The following is a 22,159-nucleotide window of genomic DNA, read 5'->3' on the forward strand; positions in this document are numbered from 1 at the left end:
AGGCCAGAAACCGGAAGTGAAGTCTTTCGGGGCCAGGCGTAATTTCCCATAAATGGTCTGCAGAGAAGTGAGAGAAGGAGTTGGTGCACTCCGCCACCCCCTGGTCTGGCATGGAATTTCTCTCATTCAGGCCCTTTAGCTGCCTCTCATGCTCACATGTGTGACAAATGTCATAGCAGAGTGTCTGAATAGTTGTGCCCATGTGATATTTCAATCTTTTATTAATAATTAATTTGCAAAAACTTCTAAAATGCTGTTTTTTGCTTTGTCTTTCTGGAGCACTGAGTGATTGGGGGAAAAAATAATGTGAATGATTTTCAGCCTAGCAATCTGTAAAGGAGTGTGAAGACTAATACTAAATCTGCTGTATTGTGTGTTTCCCTATACTAATTTATCTAATAAAGTGAATGACATAGGAGTCCATCCATCCATTATCCAACCTGCTGAATCCGAACACAGGGTCACGGGGGTCTGCTGGAGCCAATCCCAGCCAACACAGGGCACAAGGCAGGAACCAATCCACCGCAGGACACACACAAACACACCATGGCCAATTTAGAATCGCCAATCCACCTAACCTGCTTGTCTTTGGACTTTGGGAGGAAACCGGAGCACCCGGAGGAAACCCATGCAGACACGGGGAGAACATGCAAACTCCACGCAGGGAGGACCCGGGAAGCAAACCCGGGTCTCGATATAGGAATTAATCAAGAAAAATGTATGAGACTGATTGAAGAACTGCGGTACAGTGGTGACCTTTTAACGTGGGCTTTGACCAGTTAAGGCCCCGTTGCACCATTCTTCCTTTCCTAATTACTCCACATGTGGTTTCTGCTAAAGCTTTGCATATTTTATTTGCAGGCCTGGACAACGAAGCTGCCTTTGGCAGGTTAGAACACTATGGACGAGTAAAGCCCTGTTAAGTACAGTCTGCAGCTTCTGTATAAGAAACGTTTGTAATGGCTGGACGAGTGAGCTCGGGTGGCACACTTTAAATGGCGGAGGTGTTACTTTCCAGATGCTCTGATCTTTTTTGGATCACTCCAGCTTCATTTAAAGAGTAAAACAAGAGCTGAGGAATCTGTTATGTAATAATGTGTATTAGACGCATCGTCTTTCCAGATGATAGGAGAGGGTATTAAATATGCAGCTTCACATTAAAGGCCAATGTAAAATGTGCTTCCCTTCACCCACGCGGCATTTATGCTAATTTTTCAGACCTTTTAGAACCGGAGCACGGCATTGTGATATGTTGGTATTGTGCATCAACCTGTCATTTGCATTCTGAGACAACCCTGTATATTGGGTGATATCTCAAGGTGAACTGAATGGAATTAACATCTCGTTTCGTCGTTAATGTTGTCATGGAGTTTGAACTTTCCTTCATCGCAGAGACATTCAGTTCCAGTTATCTTTCTTTGTTTTTTTTCTATGCTTAAAGTGTTTGCTTTTTCTTTTCCCTTTATTTTAACACAAAGAATCTGATGTTTGATAAGGAGGGGGAGAAACAGAGGAAGCGAGGTGGAGGGAGGGTGCTGGTGGTGAAGCTAGATTCTTAAAAAATAAAAGACGGGTTGTGAGTTGGTCGGTAATCAGTAATCATCTAATTGTAGCATCACAAAAGCAGAGACATCAAGCAAGCTAGTAGTTAGACATCCTCGACAAGGTCAGGCCTGCACGGGGCTCTTCAGGCTGAAACAAAGCCTTGGGTGGAGTTAGGGAATCATCCAAAACCACCGCTTATTAGCAAATGGGATGGAAATGCGCAGCAGCGGCACAGCGTGAGAAAAGACTGCAGGGCAAACGGCCCAGGAGCTGCTGTCTGAAGAACTCGAGCCCAAGTCTTGTATTTCGATGTTTAGTTTCAGGAGTGAACTGTCAGGCAACTCAGCAGAGGAACGGATTTGCACAAAAAAATGCAAACCTTTCCTGTTGATTACCTTAGGGGTGGTGGATGTGCAGAAATGAACTTCTGTTTTTAGTGAGACACAACTGAACATTTAACAGATTAAGGTAACGTGACCCAAAATAAATAAGATATTTGTGACCTGTTGGGACGGCGCACCTGCACCCCAAACACCCACACACCAGCAAAACCACTCAGTCAGGAAACAAAATCCCTTTTACAGGGTTTTATCACCTGGTAAATCGATCACAAGTCCTTTTACTTCCTTTTCCACCTCCTCCCAACTCGGACTCTCTCTGCTGCTTCCTTTATCCAGGACCCGGAAGTACTTCCAGTTGCCACAACACTGTTCCTTGGAAGCACTTCCAGGTTAGGTGCAAGGCCCATGAAATTAAGGAACATTAATCCCTGTAGCGCCCCCTGGTATTACCCATGGAAGCCGACAGGGCTGCTCCACTGGACTACAGTTCCCAGCATGCCCTTGCACATATCTGTAGTGGCACCGTAACCCAACCACGCTGCCATTTAAATTTAAATTTAAATAACCCATGTAAGTTGCCTCTCCTTGTTCCTCCATTATACTACTCCATCATACTGCCATCATATCCATCTCCTGGTCTCAGCAGGGACCACCCTACCTATTTGGTAGGCTGGCCTTCTATTCAGGTAAGGAATCTTGAACCAGTCTGGCCAGGATGCCAAGCCAATGCCTGCCATTCATTGCAACTGAAAATCTTTTGATTTCTGAATTTAATTACATTTATATTGCACATTTCTTGTTACTCAAAGTGCTTGTCATTGACAAATGTGACCCACTTCAACCACAATGATGTGACAGCAGCCATTATTGCACCAGCATGCTCACCACACATTAGCTGTGAGGTGGTGAAGGGTGAAAGACAGTTAGAGACTGGGGGTAATTAGGGGGCCAGCACAGACGAGGCTGTGATGGGCAATTTTAGCCAGGACATCTGGATACACACTTCTCTTTTTGAAAGATGCCAAGGGATCTTTTATGACCACAGAGACTCAGGACTTTTATGTCTTCTCTGAATAACTGCACCATATTCACAGCAGAGTGTCCCCATCACTGCACTGGGATTCTCTCACAGGATCCACAGGATAAGCGCCCCCTTCTGGCCTCTTCCAGCAGCAAAGCAAGCTTTTCCAAGATGGTCTGTCATCCAAGTACTGGCTGGGCCCAAACATGCTTAGCTTCTGGTGGACAACCTGTTCTGAAGTGCAGGTGGTGTGGATGCTGAACACGTTCATCCACTTTGTGATGATTTGCAAATCTCTTCAGCACCTGTCAGCTATTCACTGTTTTGTAAGGTCCTTTGTAGAGCACTTTGAGTGAAAGGCACTAGATAGATAGATAGATAGATAGATAGATAGATAGATAGATAGATAGATAGATAGATAGATAGATAGATAGATAGAGTGAAAAAGCACTATATAATACAGTTGTGCTTGAAAGTTTGTGAACCCTTTAGAGTTTTCTATATTTCTGCATTACTATGACCTAAAACATCATCATATTTTCACTCAAGTCCTAAAAGTAGTTAAAGAGAAACCAGTTAAACAAATGAGACAAAAATATTATACTTGGTCAATTATTTATTGAGGAAAATGATCGAATATTACATTGAAAATGAAAATCTGATGATGTTTTTTGTCATATTTATGCATAAATATAGAAAATTCTAAAGGGTTCACAAACTTTCAAGCACAACTGTAGATAGATAGATAGATAGATAGATAGATAGATAAATAGATAGATAGATAGATAGAGTGAAAGGCACTATATGATAGATAAAGTGAAAGGCACTATATGATAGATAGATAGATATACAGACAGACAGACACTGGAAAGAATGAACAAACATCTTGATTTGACTAAAGATAAATAAAGCAGTCCCAGTCCAAGTGTGACATTATAAAGGTGTGTTGCCGTTGTGATAAAGCAGCCCTAGTTTTATTTCTTGATGCACTTTTGCCAAATAATTTTCTGTCTGAAAGTCCTCTGTGTTGGTGTGCCACAGAGAGGATGTGCAGCATTGTTCATAGAGGCTCTCAGTTGTGTTTTGATTCCCTCCTTCATTACTACCTCCACGGGGCTGACAGTGTGACCAGTAACTAAGCCAGCTGATCAACTGATGGTTGATTCGGTGGGCCTCTCTTGAATTGACGTGACCTGCCTAGCCCACCATAGAAGACCGCCTTGGCTATTACATAGTTGTAGAACAAAGTAGAGGATGTCACTACCCATGTTAAAGGAGCACAGTCTCCAAAGACAAAATAGCCTAATCTTCTCTTTCTTGTATAGTTTCTCTATGTTATGAGACCAGTCCAGCCTGCCATTGATGTGCACCCCCAAGTACTGATAGCTGTGCACCACCTTGTTATTCACTCTTAGTGGTGACTGGGCTTTGAGGCTCTTTGGTGGGGTGAAAGTCAATAACCAGTTAAGTTGCAGACAATTCTCTGCTCTAAGAAAGTATCCCACTTGACTCCTCTCACTCCCCTGTCTCATCCCCTTAGTCATTATACCCTCATTGTGCTGAATTATCAGAGAATTTCTGCAGTAGACATAACCTGGTGTTATATTTATAGTCACAGTCTGTCGGAGTGAAGAGTAAAGTAGACAGAACTGTTCCTCGTGGTGCTCCAGTGTCGCTCACATTCACATCAGGCACACACTCCTTGAGTTTCACAAGTTGTGGTCTGGCCAACAGACGGTCCATTATCCAGGACAACATCAGGTCATCCATCTGCTTATCTCTGAGTTTACCCCTTAACAGGGATGGCTGGATGGTACTGAAGGAATCAACAAATGGAATCTTCACATTGCTGCCAGCTTTGTCCATCCTTGTGGAGCAGATGGATAATTGCTGCTTCCACTCTTCAGCCTTTATCTTATAGACAAACAGCAATGGGTCCACGTGGTCTGCCATAAGAGGGCTCCTATAGTCCAGAACCAGTCTCTCATAGGTCTTCACAATGTTGGACATACTTTAGGTCAGCATAAAGCTAAAGGACGCTAAAGATTGAACTGCTTCATCTTTTTAACTGCTGATTTTTCATATGGACACTTTCATTATACCGTACCTTCTTCTTCATCTCAAGATGGCATTGCCTTGTAGACAGAACAGTTATGTTAGGATTGTACCATTCTTTTCATTCTAAAATTAAAAGAGAGAATTGCATTTAAATGCCTCTTTTAATTTTTTTACGTTTTTATGCTCTATACAGTGCTCTATAATGCACACAAAGACATGTTTTTCTTTGACTTTCCTCCCCTCTGGTCCAGAGTTTCTAATTACAAATCAGACAATTTAGATGTGATTTAAGTGCACAAGGCGGACTTTCATTTAAAGGGTTTGCAAAATTTTTGGTCACACGACATTTTTTCTACATAACGTTTAAATCAATTCGGGTCTTAGGTGTTTGTGACTCATCAGGTGGATTTAATTGCTTCATAAGGTACCTTTGCTTGTTTCTCCTCTTTGAAGTTTATAGTTGCCATTGTTCAGCATGAAGACAAGAGCTGTGCCAATGAAAGTCAAGGAAGCCATCATGAGCGTAGCTATATTAGGTACATCTACACACCCTTAGGTGACCAAAATCAACTGTCTGGAATATCATGAGGAAGAAAGAACACACTGGTGAGCTGAATAATCGCAAAGGGACTGGTAGGCCAAGAAAGACCCCCCACTGCTGATGACAGAAGAATCCTCACTACGGTAATTAAAAAACCCCAAACTCCTGTCTGATAGATCAGAAAAAGTGGCTGATGTGTGTGTGTCAGAGATGACTATCAGCTGAAGACTTAGTGAACATAAATACCGAGACCACACTGCAAGATGCAAACCACTAGTTAGCCACAAAAACAAGATGGCCAGATTATAGCTTGAGAAAAAAGGACATGAAAGAGCCTGCAGAATTCTGGGAAAAAGGTCTTGCGGACAAACAAGACAAGATGATCCTGCATCAGAGTGGTGGCAAGAGCAAAGTGTGGAGATGAGAAGAAACTGCCCGAGATTCAAAGCAGACCACCTCATCTGTTAAACATAGTGGTGCTGGGGGTGTTGTGGCTTGGGCATGTATGGCTGCCACAGGTCCCTGGTCACTTATCTTTATTGAAGATGGAACTGCAGATGGCAGAAGTGTGTAGAAACATCTGCTCTGCTCAAGTTCTAGTAAATGCCTCTAAACCCACCCTACAACAAGTTTATGATTCAAACATATTAGTGAGACAACACAGGGGTTTATCAGAGTTAAAAAATGGACAATTCTTGAATGACCAAACCAGTGACCTGACTTCAATCCAGTTGAGTAGGTCTTGCATATACTGAAGAGAAAACTGAAGGGGAGAAGCCTCCAAAATGAGCAGGAGCTGAAGATGTCTACACGAGAGGCCTGGCAGACCCTCAGCTCCTGCTGATGACTGTGAATCACAGACTTTAAGCAATCAATGCATGCAAGGGATATGCGGCAAAGTCCTAAATATGACAGCTTAAATAGCCCTGCCATTGCTGTGTCTCAGATAATATGGGAGATTTGCATGAAGAAAAAGTGTTGTGATTGACTGAAATGTGTGCAAGTCAAGTCAAGTTGAGGAGCATGCACTGGTACAGTGTGTTGCCACACCCACTACACCAGGGGTAGGCAACGTCGGTCCTGGAGTGCCACAGTATGTGCAGGTTTTTGTTCCAACCCAGTTCCTTAACGAGAACTCAATTATTGCTGATGAAGCACAAGTGACATTTTAATGCTTCATTTTAGTGATCTCGCTTGTTACGGTTCTCCAACCTTAATTGCTTATTTCAATCTTAAACTGCTGCATTCAGTGTTTTAATTGCTCCTTATTAGCAATAAGATGTAAAAGACAAAGCAGCCAGCAGTTCTCCAGCTAGCTTTTTTCCAATTACATCTGTGTGTGTTCATCATGCACTGTTTGATTTAATAAAACACTTAATAGAAAAATGTGACAGACTGAAAATGATCTGTTTTAGGCTTCAAATCATTTGGATGATATCCTTGGAAAGGAAAAAAATCTACGATATAAAAGCCTTACATTGCACAGATTAACAAGCCATAAAATTAAATAAGGTCTGAGATTGGCAATGATTGGTTTCTAATTAAGCAATTGGGTTGAATGAAAACCTGTAGCCACTGCGGCTCACCAGGACCGACATTGCCTACCCCTGTTTTACATCTTATTGCTAATAAGGAGCAATTAAAACACTGAATGCAGCAGTTTAAGATTGAAATAAGCAATTAAGGTTGGAGAACCTTAACAAGCGAGACCACTAAAATGAAGCATTAAAATGTCACTTAAGCAATATGTGCTTCATCAGCAATAATTGAGTTCTCGTTAAGGAACTGGGTTGGAACAAAAACCTGCACATACTGTGGCACTCCAGGACCGACGTTGCCTACCCCTGCACTACACGATGAAACAACTCAGGATCCTGGTTGGCAACACCCCAGGCAGACACGCGGTCCAGTCCCACTCTCCGGAAATGACCCTCTGTCTGCCACAGCCAGATGTTACGTGGACAACCCCTTGGCCTGGTCCAGCCACTCGGGTCCCCAACAATGAGGATCTTACGAGCTGGATCACCCTTGGGGAAATGCGCCACATGGCCGTAGTGCCGCAACTGACGCTCCCTCACAATGCAGGTAATGTGTCTCATTTGGGACTCCATGAGCAACACAAAGTCAAACCAACGGTACCCAAGGATTTTCTGGAGAGACACAGTACCAAAGGAGTCCAGTCTTCGTCTCAGGTCACTGGATAGCGTCCATGTCTCACAAACAGTAAGCACCAGGACTGTAAAGACTTGGACCTTCGTCCTTTGGCTGAGATATAGGGAGCGCCACACACCCCTTTTCTGTGACCTCATGACCCCCCCATGCTCTCCCAATCCGTCTACTGACTTCATAGGAAGAGTCACAAGAGACATGAACGTCACTGCAGAGGTACCTCACCTTTGAAATGTGTGCAGATCCCCTTAACTGAAAGTCTGCCGCGTGCACTTTAATCACAGTGTCTGAACTGTTCGATTTGTAATTTCAAATTGTGGAGCAGAGGGGAAAAACCAAGGAAAAATGTGTCCCAAACATTATGGAGAGCACCGTGATAATAAATAAATGGGAAACTTAATTATGTGAACTCCCTTTGCTTATAACTAGCACTTTGACACCCTGTGAAAATGTGCTATAAAAATAAATAAATGTTGTTGTTGTAGACAAAGTGTAGTGATTCAGATTCTGCCATGACACTCTCTGTAGTGATGAGGTGTGTATCGATCGTCACCATCATGGCCCTGTTGTTAATGCAATTAATTTAATTCCCAGGAGGGCATTTATATTTAACTTACTGTCACAATTGTAATTCTCTTCTCAGTATTGATTGCAGGATTGTTTAATTAGGGTTTTTTTAATGAAGATGATTATTGACTTTGATATAAGAAACTGCTTGGAACTTAACTCTTTGAGGGCTGAATATTTTTTCGGCGGCTGGCAGAAATGTACAGCACTCAAAGCGGATGTGGTGAGAGAGCGAAGCGAATGCACAAAGCAAAAAACTCAGAAGGTGACGTTTCGTGTAGTATTGCTGAGTCGGCCTCTGACTTATCGCGCTCCCGATTTTGATATAAGTAATCTGGAGATCAAAAATGAAAGTGATGTACAAGCATCAGCTGATTGGTCCTCAGCTGATTGTAGTGCCAAATGCGTTTGTATATCAGTCGGCAGCTGCGTGAAGACACTACTATACGTCACTTTGAGTTGACACCCGCCTCGAAAGACTTAAAGCGGCCAAGACAGAATCTGGACTGGGTTATGCTGATCAAATGTAAATGTAAAACTGACCTAACTTCTTGAACATTTCTATACTGTGTGATGGGCGGCTGGGTCCCATGCCCGGCCAGGATGCCACTTCAACACTGGATCCGGGGGAGCAGCCATGGGATGCACTCTACGTCCCCCGGAACGCGTGGTGGCAGCTCTCCTGGGTTACATCGAGGCCACAGGTGTGGGACTTCAGGACTCAGACCTGTTGGGCTCCGTGGCCACCACCCAGAGGAGCTGCATGGCTTGACGAGTCTCTGTGGGCTGGAATGCAGCCACACCCGGAAGTGCAGCCTAATTAGGCCAATTACCACCTGGACCACTTCCGGGAGGATTACAAAAAGAGCCTGCAGCCTCTACTCAAGGGCCAGAGTTGGGAGGTTTAGGTTTAGGTTTAGGTTTAGGTTTAGGTTTAGGTTGAGGTTGGAGAAGAGAGTGCTTTTGTGTGTTTGGTGCTTATCTTTAGGTGCTTATGGGACTGTGTATTGCCTGTGGGGTTCACGGGAAAGATGTGCCCCACAGGTGAAGAAAATAAAAGTCTTGTGCCATTTTACACATGCCTCTAGAGCAGGGGTGTCAAACGTACGGCCCGCGGGCCAAAACCGGCCCACTAGGGGGTTCAATCCGGCCCACTGGATGAATTTTGAAAGTAAAAAAATTAATAAAAGACACGAACTCGAAATTCGTAATAAAATGCAATTCCTAAATCATCCGCTAGGGTGTTAGTCAGATGAGAGGGGCGCACTGTGTTAGTCAAAGGGGAGGGGTGCACTGTTTGAATTAGAGTAAAAGAAGCAACAACTCTGCCACTCTGTAGGCTACCTTATTTTCTACTCACCTTGACACCCTCATTAGCCAAAATGTCTTTGTCAAAAAGGAGAAAAGTGGATACCGAGTGTAGGGTTTTCCAAGAGAAATGGACCACTTCCTATTTATTCACAGAGATAAATGGGAAACCTGTGTGCTTGGTGTGTAATCAACAAGTGTCGCTGCTCAAGGAATATAATATTCGGCGCCACTATGAGACTCATCATGGTGGAAAATACGACATCTTGCAAGGACGACTGAGGAGAGAGAAGATAAATGAATTGCTGGTGGGTTTGAGAAAACAGCAGTCAATTTTCACTCGGAGCCGAGAGGTTAGTGAAGCAGCAGTAAAAGCCACATACGTAATTGCTAACGAAATAGCATTAGCATCAAAGCCGTATTCCGACGGTGAGTTCGTTAAAAGATGCATGATGAAGGCTGCAGAACTCGTGTGTCCTGAGAAGCGACAAGCATTTGCCAACATTAGTCTGACGAGAAACACTATGGCAGAGAAGATATCGGAACTATCGGCTGATTTAGACAGGCAGTTGAAACACAAGGTCAAGTCATTTCTTGCATTTTCTGTTGCAATTGATGAGAGCACTGACATTACAGACGTTGCTCAACTGGCCATATTTATTCATGGAGTTGATGACACATTGACCGTCACTGAGGAGTTCCTTGAGTTGATGCCTATGAGTGACACCACAACAGCTGAGGACATTTTCGGCTCTGTGGTTGGCGTGCTGGACAGAGTCGGGGTGGACTGGTCCCGCGCCGTCAGCCTGGCTACAGATGGCGCGCCATCAATGATCGGAAGAAAAGCAGGTGTTGTGACAAAATTCAGAGAGAAAGTACAAACCGCTAATGGAGGAGATGGTTTCTGGACATCTTACTGTATTTTGCACCAGGAGGCATTGTGTTGCAAGTCGTTAAAAATGGATCACGTCATGGAGGTGGTTGTCCGAACTGTTAATTTCATCTGAGCCAGAGGCCTGAATCATCGTCAGTTTGACTGCCTTCTCAGTGACAATCATGTTACTAATACCCTGCCGTACTACACTGAAGTAAGGTGGTTAAGCAGAGGTGCTGTGCTGAGGCGTTTCTTTGATCTACGCGAGGAAATCGGACAATTCATGGAGAAAAAAGGAAATCCAGTGATGGAATTACAATGTCAGGAATGGCTGCAGGACCTTGCATTTCTGGTGGATATTACAGAGCACTTGAATATTCTGAACAAAATGTTGCAAGGCCGCAAAAAAGTTGTCACACAGTTTTATGACAGCATATGTGCATTCAAGTTGAAGCTGACTTTGTGGGAGACACAGCTGTCAAGTGGTGACCCTGCACATTTCCCTTGCCTAAGAGAGGTATGTGCAGCAGGCATTAATGCTGACATGAAACAGTATAAAGACAAGATTGCAGGATTGCTGTGTGAGTTTGAGAAACGGTTTCAGATCTTTGGTGAACTCGAGAAAGAATTTGCAGTTTTTCGCTCACCCTTCACAGTCAAAGCTTCTGATGTTCCTGTCGACATCCAACTAGAGATAATTGATTTGCAATGTGATGCAGATTTGAAGGACAAGTTTGCCTCAGTGGGCTTGGACACATTTTATCAATATCTCTTGCCAGGGTACCCCAAATTAACAGCCCTGGCTGCAAAAATTTTGTGCATTTTTGGGACAACCTACCTTTGTGAACAAGTTTTCTCAGTAATGAACATCAGTAAAACAAAATTGCGCTCAAGGCTCACAAACAAGCACTTAGATGACATTCTGAGATTGGCTACTAGTCAGGACATGACACCTGATATTGATGCACTTGTGCAGACCAAAAGATGCCAAGTTTCAGGAGCAAAAACAAAGTAGTCTAGATGTGACTAACTCCTTTAAAATATTGCTTCAGACACCGATTGCACTTAAAGAATTCAGTTCTGTGAAAATGAATTCTTGCTGTAGAAATAGTTAAAAAATGTTACATTTAATGTAAGTTAACAGCTTCACTACAAAAGAGTTTGTTTTGGTGGAATCCTATTGTTCATGTAATGCCATAAATTTTAAGGTGCAGTACTATATTTTTCAGTTCCAAATACCTCTGACTTAAAGTTTTGTTTGTATTTGTGCAAACACTTGTTTTAAGAAATCTGAGGTTGTTTATATGTTTTGATATGTTGATATGTTTTGTAAAACATTTCATTAAATATGAAGATTTTCTAATGTACTTGTACTTCTTTGCACGAAAACAAAGGGAAAAAACATGGACTTACTATTATTTATAGGTAATTATGTTATGAATGTACTGCTCCGGCCCACTTGACATCTAATTAGGCTGTATGTGGCCCCTGAACCAAAATGAGTTTGACACCCCTGCTCTAGAGTGAGTCTGTGCCGGGTAGATAGATAGCGCTAACTTCACAACTGCCATATTGTGGTTGTGGTTCACAAGACAGAACCAAAGTCTTATGTGTTTAATTTTCTTGCAGGTCCGTGCAGATTACATGCAGTACTGTGCCAACAGGGTGAGTGACGGGATGGCTCTGCAGCTTGGATGCCTAGAGCTGAGGTAAGATGCGAGATAACCTGTATCATCACTGTACAATACAATGAAATATTGTTTGGAGCAAGCCTATAAATGCCTTAGATAAAAGTATGAGGGGTGTTTGATTATAAACAGGAAATTTTCATGCTCTGTTCTTATAAATAGTGCAAGGTAGACCTGACTCATTGAACAATGTCGTTAGTAGTGTTAGCTGCTCTTTCCCCCCGTCCTGTCAGTTGTAATCAATATGTTGGAGCAGGAGGTACACAGTAGTGTTGTGCAGCGCATTATTATTAAACTTTTGACAAATGAAGGATTCATTCCATCTCAGATTTATTCCAGACTTAAAAATCAGTTTGGGGATGATGTCTCTCTCAGTTTAGAGTGCATGATTGGTGCAAGTCATTCAGAGGGGAGCTATCATCTCTTTGGTCCACTTAAGGAATTTTTAGGAGGGAAGAAATTCAAGCTGAAAAGGAGATTATTGACACTGTGCAAGAACGGGTCAACATGTAGTCAAAAGATGTGTACTCTTCGGGGATTAAGAAGCTTCCTGAGCGCTGGAACACGTGGATTGTAGTGGCAGGAGACTACATAAAAAAATAGTGTATAAGTCGTTTCATTGTATTCAAATAACAAACCATAGCTCATAAATTCCTGTTTATATTTGAACGCCCCTTGTATATGAGTAGATAATAAGTAAACATTAAACTATGAAAAGCAGTTACTATTATCAGTTCCAAATATACGCAAAGTAAAAGTCCAATAGGGTGGCACGGTGGTGCAGTGGGTAAAGCTGCTGCCTCGCAGTTAGGAGACCCGGGTTCACTTTCCAGGTCCTCCTTGCGTGGAGTTTGCATGTTCTCCCCGTGTCCTCCCACAGTCCAAAGACATGCAGGTTAGGTGGATTGGCGATTCTAAATTGGCCCTAGTATGTGCTTGGTGTGTGTGTGTGTGTGTATGCCCTGCGGTGGGCTGGTGCCCTGCCTGGGGTTTGTTTCCTGCCTTGTGCCCCGTGTTGGCAGGGATTGGCTCCAGCAAACCCCCATGACCCTGTAGTTAGGATATAGTGGGTTGGATAACGGATGGATGGTAAAAGTCCAGTATTCAGTATTTCTTGCAAGCTCTATGTCATGTGAACTGTTTTAGACTGAGTACCGTTGCTCACTGTGCTTCAAAGTAAAATAGCGACAATAAAATAAAGAAAAAAGCGACCACTAAACGGAGAGCTCCAGGCCGCTCTGTCCACGCATGCCGCCATCCTCATAAGTAATGGGTCCTGCTGTGCTAGAACAAACGTTTCCCTTTTTTTTTTATTTTGGGGTATATTTTTGAATTCCTGCAGACACCAAATTCATTATCAAAGTGAAATACATCAGTTTGTCCATTATAAGATGCTTTATTTAGTAAGCATCCCACAGATGGATTAAGCTTCATTTTACCTTGCACCTTTATCAGGGGTTTGTCTCACAAGTTACTTTATAATTCTGAAAATGTAGCAAACGCAAGCACGTTTTAGTTTCAACAGAAACCCAGCTGAACACAGCATTTTTCTGACCTTCAAATAAAACATTGTGCTTGTCTAAGCACTCGTCTGCAGCTGACTCGACACCTTCACCATTGGGAGAGCCTTTAGCCTTTTCACCCTTTCGATTGGTGAACTGGGATGGTCACACAGGACGAGGTCTGGAGAAAAGAGCGATTATGCCATCTGTTGGAATTCAGAATCTTAGCAGCATGTGCAGTTTGAGTGTGTGTTGGGGGGTGGGGTGTTAGGGTGGGCGGAGGCTTTTCCTACAGATTTCAATGCTGCTTTCTTCTGATTGTGGCAGCCAATCACAAAAGCTGATCATTAGAACACTCTAGACGAGAACAGGCCATTCAGCCTAACCAAGCTCGCCAGTCCTCTCCACTTAATTCTTCTAAAATAACATCAAGTCGAGTTTTGAAAGTCCCTAAAGTCTTACTATCCACCATACTACACTACGAGCGCCCTCTTCTACGTGGTGGTGTGCTGGGGAGGCAGCATTAAGAAGAAGGACGCCTCACGCCTGGAAAAACTGGTGAGGAAAGCAGGCTCTATTGTAGGCATGGAGCTGGACAGTTTGACATCCGTGGCAGAGCGACTGGCGCTGAGCAGACTCCTGTCATTCCTGGAGAATCCACTGCATCCACTGAACAGGATCATCTCCAGACAGAGGAGCAGCTTCAGAGACAGACTGCTGTCACCGTCCTGCTCCACTGACAGACTGAGGAGATCGTTCCTCCCCCACACTATGATAGATAGATAGATAGATAGATAGATAGATAGATAGATAGATAGATAGATAGATAGATAGATAGATAGATAGATATATACTTTATTAATCCCAGGGGGAAATTCACATACTCCAGCAGCAAAAAATATTAAATTAAAGAGTAATAAAAAATGCAGGTAAAAAACAGACAATAACTTGAATAATGTTCAACGTTTACCCCCTCTGGTGGAATTGAAGAGTCGCATAGTTTGGGGGAGGAATGATCTTCTCAGTCTGTCAGTGGAGCAGGACAGTGACAGCAGTCTGTCGCTGAAACTGCTCCTCTGTCTGGAGATGACACTGTTTAATGGATGTAGTGGATTCTCCATAATTGATAGGAGCCTGCTGAGTGCCCGTTGCTCTTCTACGGATGTCAAACCATCCAGCTCTATGCCAACAATACAGCCTGCTTTCCTCACCAGTTTGTCCAGGCATGAGGCATCCTTCTTCTCAATGCTGCCTCCCCAGCACACCACTGCGTAGAAGAGGGCACTCGCCACAACCATCTGATAGAACATGTGCAGCATCTTACTGCAGATGTTGAAGGATGCCAGTCTTCTATGCGACTCTTCAATTCTACCCAATGGGGTAAACGTTAACATTATACAAAGTTATTGTCTGTCTGTATATCTGCATTGTTATTACTCTTTAATTTAATATTATTTTTTGTATCAGTGTGCTGCTGCTGGAGTATGTGAATTTCCCCTTGGGATTAATAAAGTATCTATCTATCTACTTGGTCGCTTATTCCAAGTGTCTATCATTCTTTGTGTAAAGAAAAACTTTCTAATGTTTGTGTGAAATTTACCCTTCACAAGTTTCCAACTGTGTCCCCGTGTTCTTGATGAGCACATTTTAAAATAACAGTCTCGATCCACTGGACTCATTCAATTAATGATTTCTAACACTTCAGTCAGGTCTCCACTTCATCTTCTTTTGCTTAAACTATAAAGGCTCAGCTCTTTTAATCTTTCCTTATAACTCATCCCCTGTAGCCCCCCGTAATCGCCTAGTCGCTCTTCTCTGGACCTTTTCTTGTGCTGCTATGTCCTTTTAGTAGCCTGGAGACCCAAACTGCACCCAGGACTCCAGATGAGGCCTCACCAGTGTGTTATAAAGCTTGAGCAGAACCTCCTGTGACTTGTACTCCAAACATCAAGGTGCTATGTAACCTGACAGTCTGTGAGCCTTCTTAATGACTTCTGAACACTGACAGTCGATAGCTTAGAGTCCAGTATGACTCCTAAGTCCTTCTCATAAGGTGGACCGCCCATTGTGTATTCAAACCTCACATTTTTATTTCCTTTGTGTAATTCTTTACATTTATTGACATTAAATTTCATCGTCCACAAATCTGCCCAAGCCTGTCTGCTGTCCAAGTCCTTCTGTAATGATATGACATATTCCAAATTATCTGCTAATCCACCTATCTTGGTATCATCTGCAAACTTCACCAGCTTGTTACTTGTATTCCTATCCAAGTCATTTTTATATAAATATATACAGTAATCCCTCACCTATCGCGGGGGTTACGTTCCAGAGCCCCCCCGCGATAGGTGAAATCCGCGAAGTAGCGACCTATATTTATTTTATTATTTATACATATTTTAAGGCTTTATAAACCCTTCCCACACTCTTATAAACCTTTCTCACTCTCTTGTTAACCTTTCCCATGCTCTTATAAACACTTCCTATGCTCTTAAACACTTTCTACATTCTTAAACACCGCAGACCAACACTGCACACTGCACGCAGCGATCAGACGTCAATGTGTCTGCACTCGCTTTGTGAAGGGGGGCAGCTGAACTCATGCTGAGCAGAAATGGACTTTGTGCTGCTTCTGCCAAAATGCCTGCTTGTCGCTCTGCGTGTTCCGAAGGAGGAGTGTGTGTGTGTGTGTGTGGGTGTGTGAGAGCTGAACGCACCTTCGCTCAAACCCCCCCTCCCCGGAAGCGCAGTACGCTCCTACCACTTCGCATTGTCAAGGGGGTGGGGAGCTGAATGAACGCTAAGGAGAAGTGGACTTTGTGCTGGGTTTGTGCTGCTTGTCGCTCTGCGTGTCAATAATTTAAAAGCCTGTACAATCAGGCTTTTAGGTGTACATCACCAATTTTCCTGTCTCACTGTCTTGTCTTGCGTGAAGTTAAAATGTTTTATAATAGTGAGATGTTACTCATATCCTTAGCCCGACATCCACATATCATATGTGTTAACAAAGTGTGTTTTATAAGTTTACATGTGTTTAAAGCATGTGGGATGGGTATTTTAAGGCTTAAACTAAAAAAATGTTTATTTATATGGTCTTTCTATATCACGGATTTTCTCCTGTTGCTGATGGGTCTGGAACATAACTTCCGCGATAGGCGGGCAATCACTTGTATTTAAAAATCCGCGAAGTCGTGAATCCGCGAAAAGTGAACCGCGAAGTAGCGAGGGATTACTGTATATTAAAAAATAGCAGCAGCCCCAGCACTGCCCCCTGCTGGTCACCAGTCTTAACGTCACCTGATTCTGATGGAGTTCCTCACACCATCACCCTCTGCTTCCTGTGTCTGAGCCAATTCTACTCCCGTCTAAAAACATCACCCTGAACTCCCACTTCTTTTAATTTGATGCCCACCCTCTCATGTGGCACCTCATCAAATGCTTTCTGAAAGTCCAGATAAATAATATCATCTGCTCCTCTCTGATCGTATCCTTTTGTTGCCTCCTCATAGAATTCCAGCCTGTTAGTAAAACACGACCTCCCTCTTCTGACCCCACGCTGACTGTTCCTAATAATTTCTGTCTTTGCCAGGTGTTGCTCAATCTTATCCTTAATTATTCCTTCCATTAATTTTCCTGTGATGCCTGTTAAGCTTACTGGCCTATAGTTGCTTGGATCTGCCCTGTCACCCTTTTTATATATTGGGATGACATTTGTAATTTTCCAGTGCGCAGTGACTTCCTGACAATGCAAGTTAGGTGGACCGGTGTTGGTAAATTGCTCCCTACTGTGATTCTGTGCGAGTGTGTCCACCTTGCGATAGACTGGCGCCCTGTCCAGGTATTGTTCCGGTCTGGCTCACTATGTTTGCTGGGATAGGCTCCAACAGGTATTGTTTCAAGAAGTTTTAATATCTTCAAAAATGGGGCCTAATTTGCTCATTATTTTGTGCATGGACTGTGGGTCCAGATCCGTTTTTAAAAACGTGAATTGTTAATACCTAAGTTATTAGTTTAGTTGTTTAGCCATCTTTCTCAATTCAGTTAAGCTTATTTTCCTCTTTTTGGTGTGACTTCTCAATTTACAAAGCCAATAAGTAAAGTGACCAGTTACAGAGCAGGTGATTTTTGATTTTTATCTCATTATGTTGTGGTAATAAAAAACAGAATCATCAGTGACACTCACCAGAGCTGCATGTTTGCACCTATCAGAGCATTGCATGTGACATGATTTGAGCACACTGCGTGACATCAGTCTTCAGGTTATTGTTGGGCAGCACCTTTTGAGTCACTGACATGGTGTCAACCAGGCTTGATGTGACAAGTAAGTTGAGTCGTCTATTTCACTTGGATAACTAGAGTTTGTGTTTATTTGTTAATTACAATTCCCTTTGTCTGCTGCTATTATTTATAATTTTAGTTGATTATGAAAGCGTCATGAACTTTACAAAGTCAGTAAGAAATGATTTGCTGACAGTCTTTTTCTGTTCCATTTGCCTGTCAGGTTTGCAAGGAGCTGGAACAAGAGGTACATAGTGGGAACCAATCTAAGAGGCAGTGTCAGTCCATTTTAGTGAGATGTGTGGTCTGTGTGTGGATCCCAATACCTCAGAGGTGTTGGTTAGGCCAGCAGGGGGCGCTTTCCCTATGGGTCTGTGTGTGGATCCCAATGCCCCAGTGCAGTGATGGGGACACTCTGCTGTAAATATGGCATTGTCCTTCGAAAGAGATGTAAAACCAAAGTCCCAACTCTCTGTAGTCATAAAATATCCCAGGGCCTCTTTCAAAAAATTAGGGTGCATCCCAGTGTCCTGGCTAAATTGCCCATCATAGTCTTGTCATTCTTTCCTCCTAATCATCCCCTGTTTCTAATGGACTGTCTCTCTTTTACCCCTTCACTATCTAATTGCTAATGTGTGGTGAGTTTACTGGTGCAATAATGGCTGCCATTTCATCATTCAGGTGGGTGCTACACATTGGTGGTGGCTGAAGCAGCTCCCCTCAGTCAATGCAAAGTGCTTTGAGTAGCAAGAAAAGAGCACTTTAAATGCAGTTCTTATTATTATTAATTATTAAATGAAAATTCAAAATGGTTTCCTAATGTTATGATTTGATCCTCGGCCTTCTCATGCATATACCAAGCAGATCTCCTTTATTCAGGAGCTGCTTTCGAATATGTTTTTCAGTCTTTGCCCGTTTTCCTTCCGCTGCATATTTCAGTTACACATAGCTGTGTACGTATAGAGCAAGTTTCATGATATGGTTGATATTTCAACAGATTTGCATTTGTAGGCATCCCTGAGCATGGGCTGAGCACCTTTGGAATCATGTCCATGAGAATGTGAGTGTGTTGTGGTTTATAATATAACTAGATGTCCCCCGTGGCTACGTCTGCATAGTAGTGAAACAGGACAAACTTTGAGAAGAATTTATATTGCCTCGCAGATAGGAGACCCGTCTGGGTTCGCTTTCCGGGTCCTCCCTGCGTGGAGTTTGCATGTTCTCCCCGTGTCTGCGTGGGTTTTCTCTCACAGTCCAAAGACATGCAGGTTAGGTGTATTGGTGATTCTAAATTGTCCCTAGTTATGTGCTTGGTGTGTGTGTGTGTGTGTGTGCCCTGTGGTGGGCTGGTGCCCTGCCCGGGGTTTGTTTTCTGCCTTGCGCCCTGTGTTGGCTGGGATTGGCTCCAGCAGACCCCCGTGACCCTGTAGTTAGGATATAGCGGGTTGGGTAATGGGTGGATGGAAGAATTTATATTGCTAGCTTTCGTATCCATGGGCCTCTTAACATACAATATTTTGGTTTTGCTATCAGGTGCGAGACTGTAGCTGTGATCTCTTTGCCAAAAATGTAATAAGTTGGCAAGGTGTCTCTGGCCAAGCGGAAGGGTAGGTATGCTCTAACGTCAAACGTTGGCACTGTATCTGATCGTGTTCAGCTCTGACGGGAGAGCGTCCCCCGCACGGGGAGAAGAGCACGTGACCAATGAGCAGCTACCCTTTAAAACACATGTAGCTCTGATCTCTCATTCAAAGTGACAAACGTTACTCTTTAACAACCTCTAGATGATAACGTCTGCTGAACAAGCAGGTATTGTTAGCTAAGCGGAGACGAGGTGCGCTTCAACATGTGGTGAGGGGTAGAGCGACTCGAACGGAGGCTGGCGTGTGAGTGAGGAGGGCCCCGCCTTCTGAGGTCCTGCCTCCCCCTCCCCTCGGCCCGCAGCTTGTCTCTCGGATTCGTGTGAATGAAATCGGTGCCACAACCAAACTATAATACTTAGTGTGATGAGAAAAATCACAAAAATCTGATCTAACTCTGTTAAGTAGTTCTCTCGTGAAAAGCATACAGACAGATGTTGGATTTTATGTTGTGATGGACAGCTGGCGTTTAAGTCCGGCCGGGACGTCCCACAACAAAAGACAGCCTTTTTAGGACACTACATCCCCCGGGACGCTAGATGGCAGCTCCCCTAGATGGAAATGATTCCTCGGATTCCCGCAGGGCAGCATGGGACATGGAGTCCGTCTCTTCAGCCCTTTTGGGTGCTGTGGGTGCCGCCAGGGGGAGCTCACCAAGAACCCGGGGACTTTTTCAATTATGCTACCCCGGAAGTGCTTCGGGGTCACGAGGACGGAAGCCTGCAGTACTTCTGGGACAATAGATAAAGGAAGATGTGGTTTTGACCCAGAGAAGAAATACTTCCGGGTCATAGACTTTAAAAGGACTGTGGGAAAGCCCAGCAGACTAAGCTGGAGTTGGATGTTAGTGTGACGGAGCTGCTGGGTGGAGTGGAGGATTGTGTGATTATTATTGTTATTGATTATTGTTCATTGTATTATTGGAAGAATTGTGGAGTGTGTGGTGCTTTGTGCACTATATAGAAGAATATTAAAGAAAGTATTCTTGGTGCTTTTACAAGTGTGTCAGGGATGTCTGTCTGGGGGGTTCAACGGGGCGCTATAGAGCACTTTATACCACAATATATAGAGAGATAAGTCTGTGAACAAGGTAAATCAACAACTGATCACCTGATCCAAGGTAAAATCACTCCAGTTTATTTCATTCCACAGAGATAGTATTTTACTGCTAAAACTCACAGCCTTATGTATGGAAATGGAAATGCATACATAATGAGGTGGTAAATGATGTCAGTCCATACGATCTGAGTTTGTGAATTTTAATTTTTTATTATTTATTGGTCTCTTATCATCGGTGCTATGAGTCATCATATTCTTTATGTTCACGTGTTTTTGCAATGCTGGCCTCCCTTTGAGATTTCCTGCCATGAGATGCATTTATGTTACTTTCTCGTTTTTTTGTCTTAATGGGGTGAACTTTAATGCAGGTTTTCTTTGTGTTCTTCTCAACAGGAGATTTTGCAAAGACATGAGTCACATTGCGTTGGAGAAGAAATCCAATTTTGAGCTTCTGGAGTAAGTAGCTTTTTATCTGGGGACTGAGAGGATTCACAATTGACAGCTTGTTTTTCCTCTTGAATCTCAGGAACTGGAAGTTTGTGAACAGATTTTTATGTACTGTATGCCCTAATGAGAAATTAAGCAATTGTTCAAAAGGACAGCTCCACGCTCTGTAGCTAATACAATTTGATTTTTATACAGAGAATAGAAGGTCGGCAACCTTTTTTTGATTCAGAAAAGAATCCTGTTAGCTGTTCTGAATGTAAATTTGGCTAAGTGTGGAGTCCAGAAAACCTCACAGCTGGCATTTTCGTGACTTTCCACAACTATTTTAGTTAAGCACATCGATTGGTGTCAGAATTTGGTTCATTTTATGACAGGAAAGGAGGGACAAATCAGTTTAGTGTAGATTTAGAAACGGCCATTGTTTTTACAGTATGTTTTTCTTGTCTTTTTAGGAAAGAAGTTGGTCTGGACCTTTTTTTCCCCAAGCAACTACAAGAAAGTTTAAAGGTACTTTGTAAACTAATGTGACTAAAATACGGTGTTGTAGCTCTGAAGGACAAGTTTGGTATCTTTCAAGTTAGTTATTTCTTCACAAACATGCTGTATATACATTTAACATGCAAAACTGGGTTCTAAACTTAATTGCTTTCTACACATTTAAATGAATATCCTGCCCACACTGGCTTTACATTGCAGTCTATGGGGCACAGAGGAAAAACTTAAAAACTTACCAGATACGTCCATTTTTCAAGCCAAGGCAGGTGTTGAGTATTGATCTACATCCTGCGATTAAACACATTGTAAAATAACTTATATACAGTATGCAATTCTTGAATGAAAAAAAACACCAATATAATGCGATTCGGCCATTTTAAAAGTTTTAAAGCAACATCAGCCTTACACCACAGCTCAGCATGTCGTGTGATTTTCTCCCAACAGACAGTAAACTTTTCACGTGGTTCTGTATTTATGCGAGAATACACATACCGTATATACTCGTGGATAAGTTCTCCCGCGGATAAGTCAGGACTTGATTTTATTATATAATTTCTGGTATTTTATAATATCAGTTGTATAAGTCGAATGCAGAAAACTCACACTATTGGTCAAAAGGAATATGA

At 42.9% G+C, this 22,159-nt stretch overlaps 1 protein-coding gene across 3 annotated transcripts in view; it reads left to right on the plus strand.

Moving 5' to 3' along the window:
* The window catches only part of ptk2ba (protein tyrosine kinase 2 beta, a), a 386,610-nt gene that overhangs the window by 161,214 nt on the left and 203,237 nt on the right, over positions 1-22,159 (plus strand). For all 3 annotated transcript variants that reach the window (XM_028796341.2, XM_028796343.2, XM_028796338.2), the window contains exons 5-7: positions 12,054-12,133; positions 20,985-21,047; positions 21,491-21,545. In XM_028796341.2, the coding sequence (XP_028652174.1) occupies positions 12,054-12,133; positions 20,985-21,047; positions 21,491-21,545 (198 nt within the window). The remainder of the gene's footprint in view (positions 1-12,053; positions 12,134-20,984; positions 21,048-21,490; positions 21,546-22,159) is intronic.

Source organism: Erpetoichthys calabaricus, chromosome 3, assembly GCF_900747795.2.
Source record: "Erpetoichthys calabaricus chromosome 3, fErpCal1.3, whole genome shotgun sequence".
Lineage (NCBI taxonomy): Eukaryota > Metazoa > Chordata > Cladistia > Polypteriformes > Polypteridae > Erpetoichthys > Erpetoichthys calabaricus.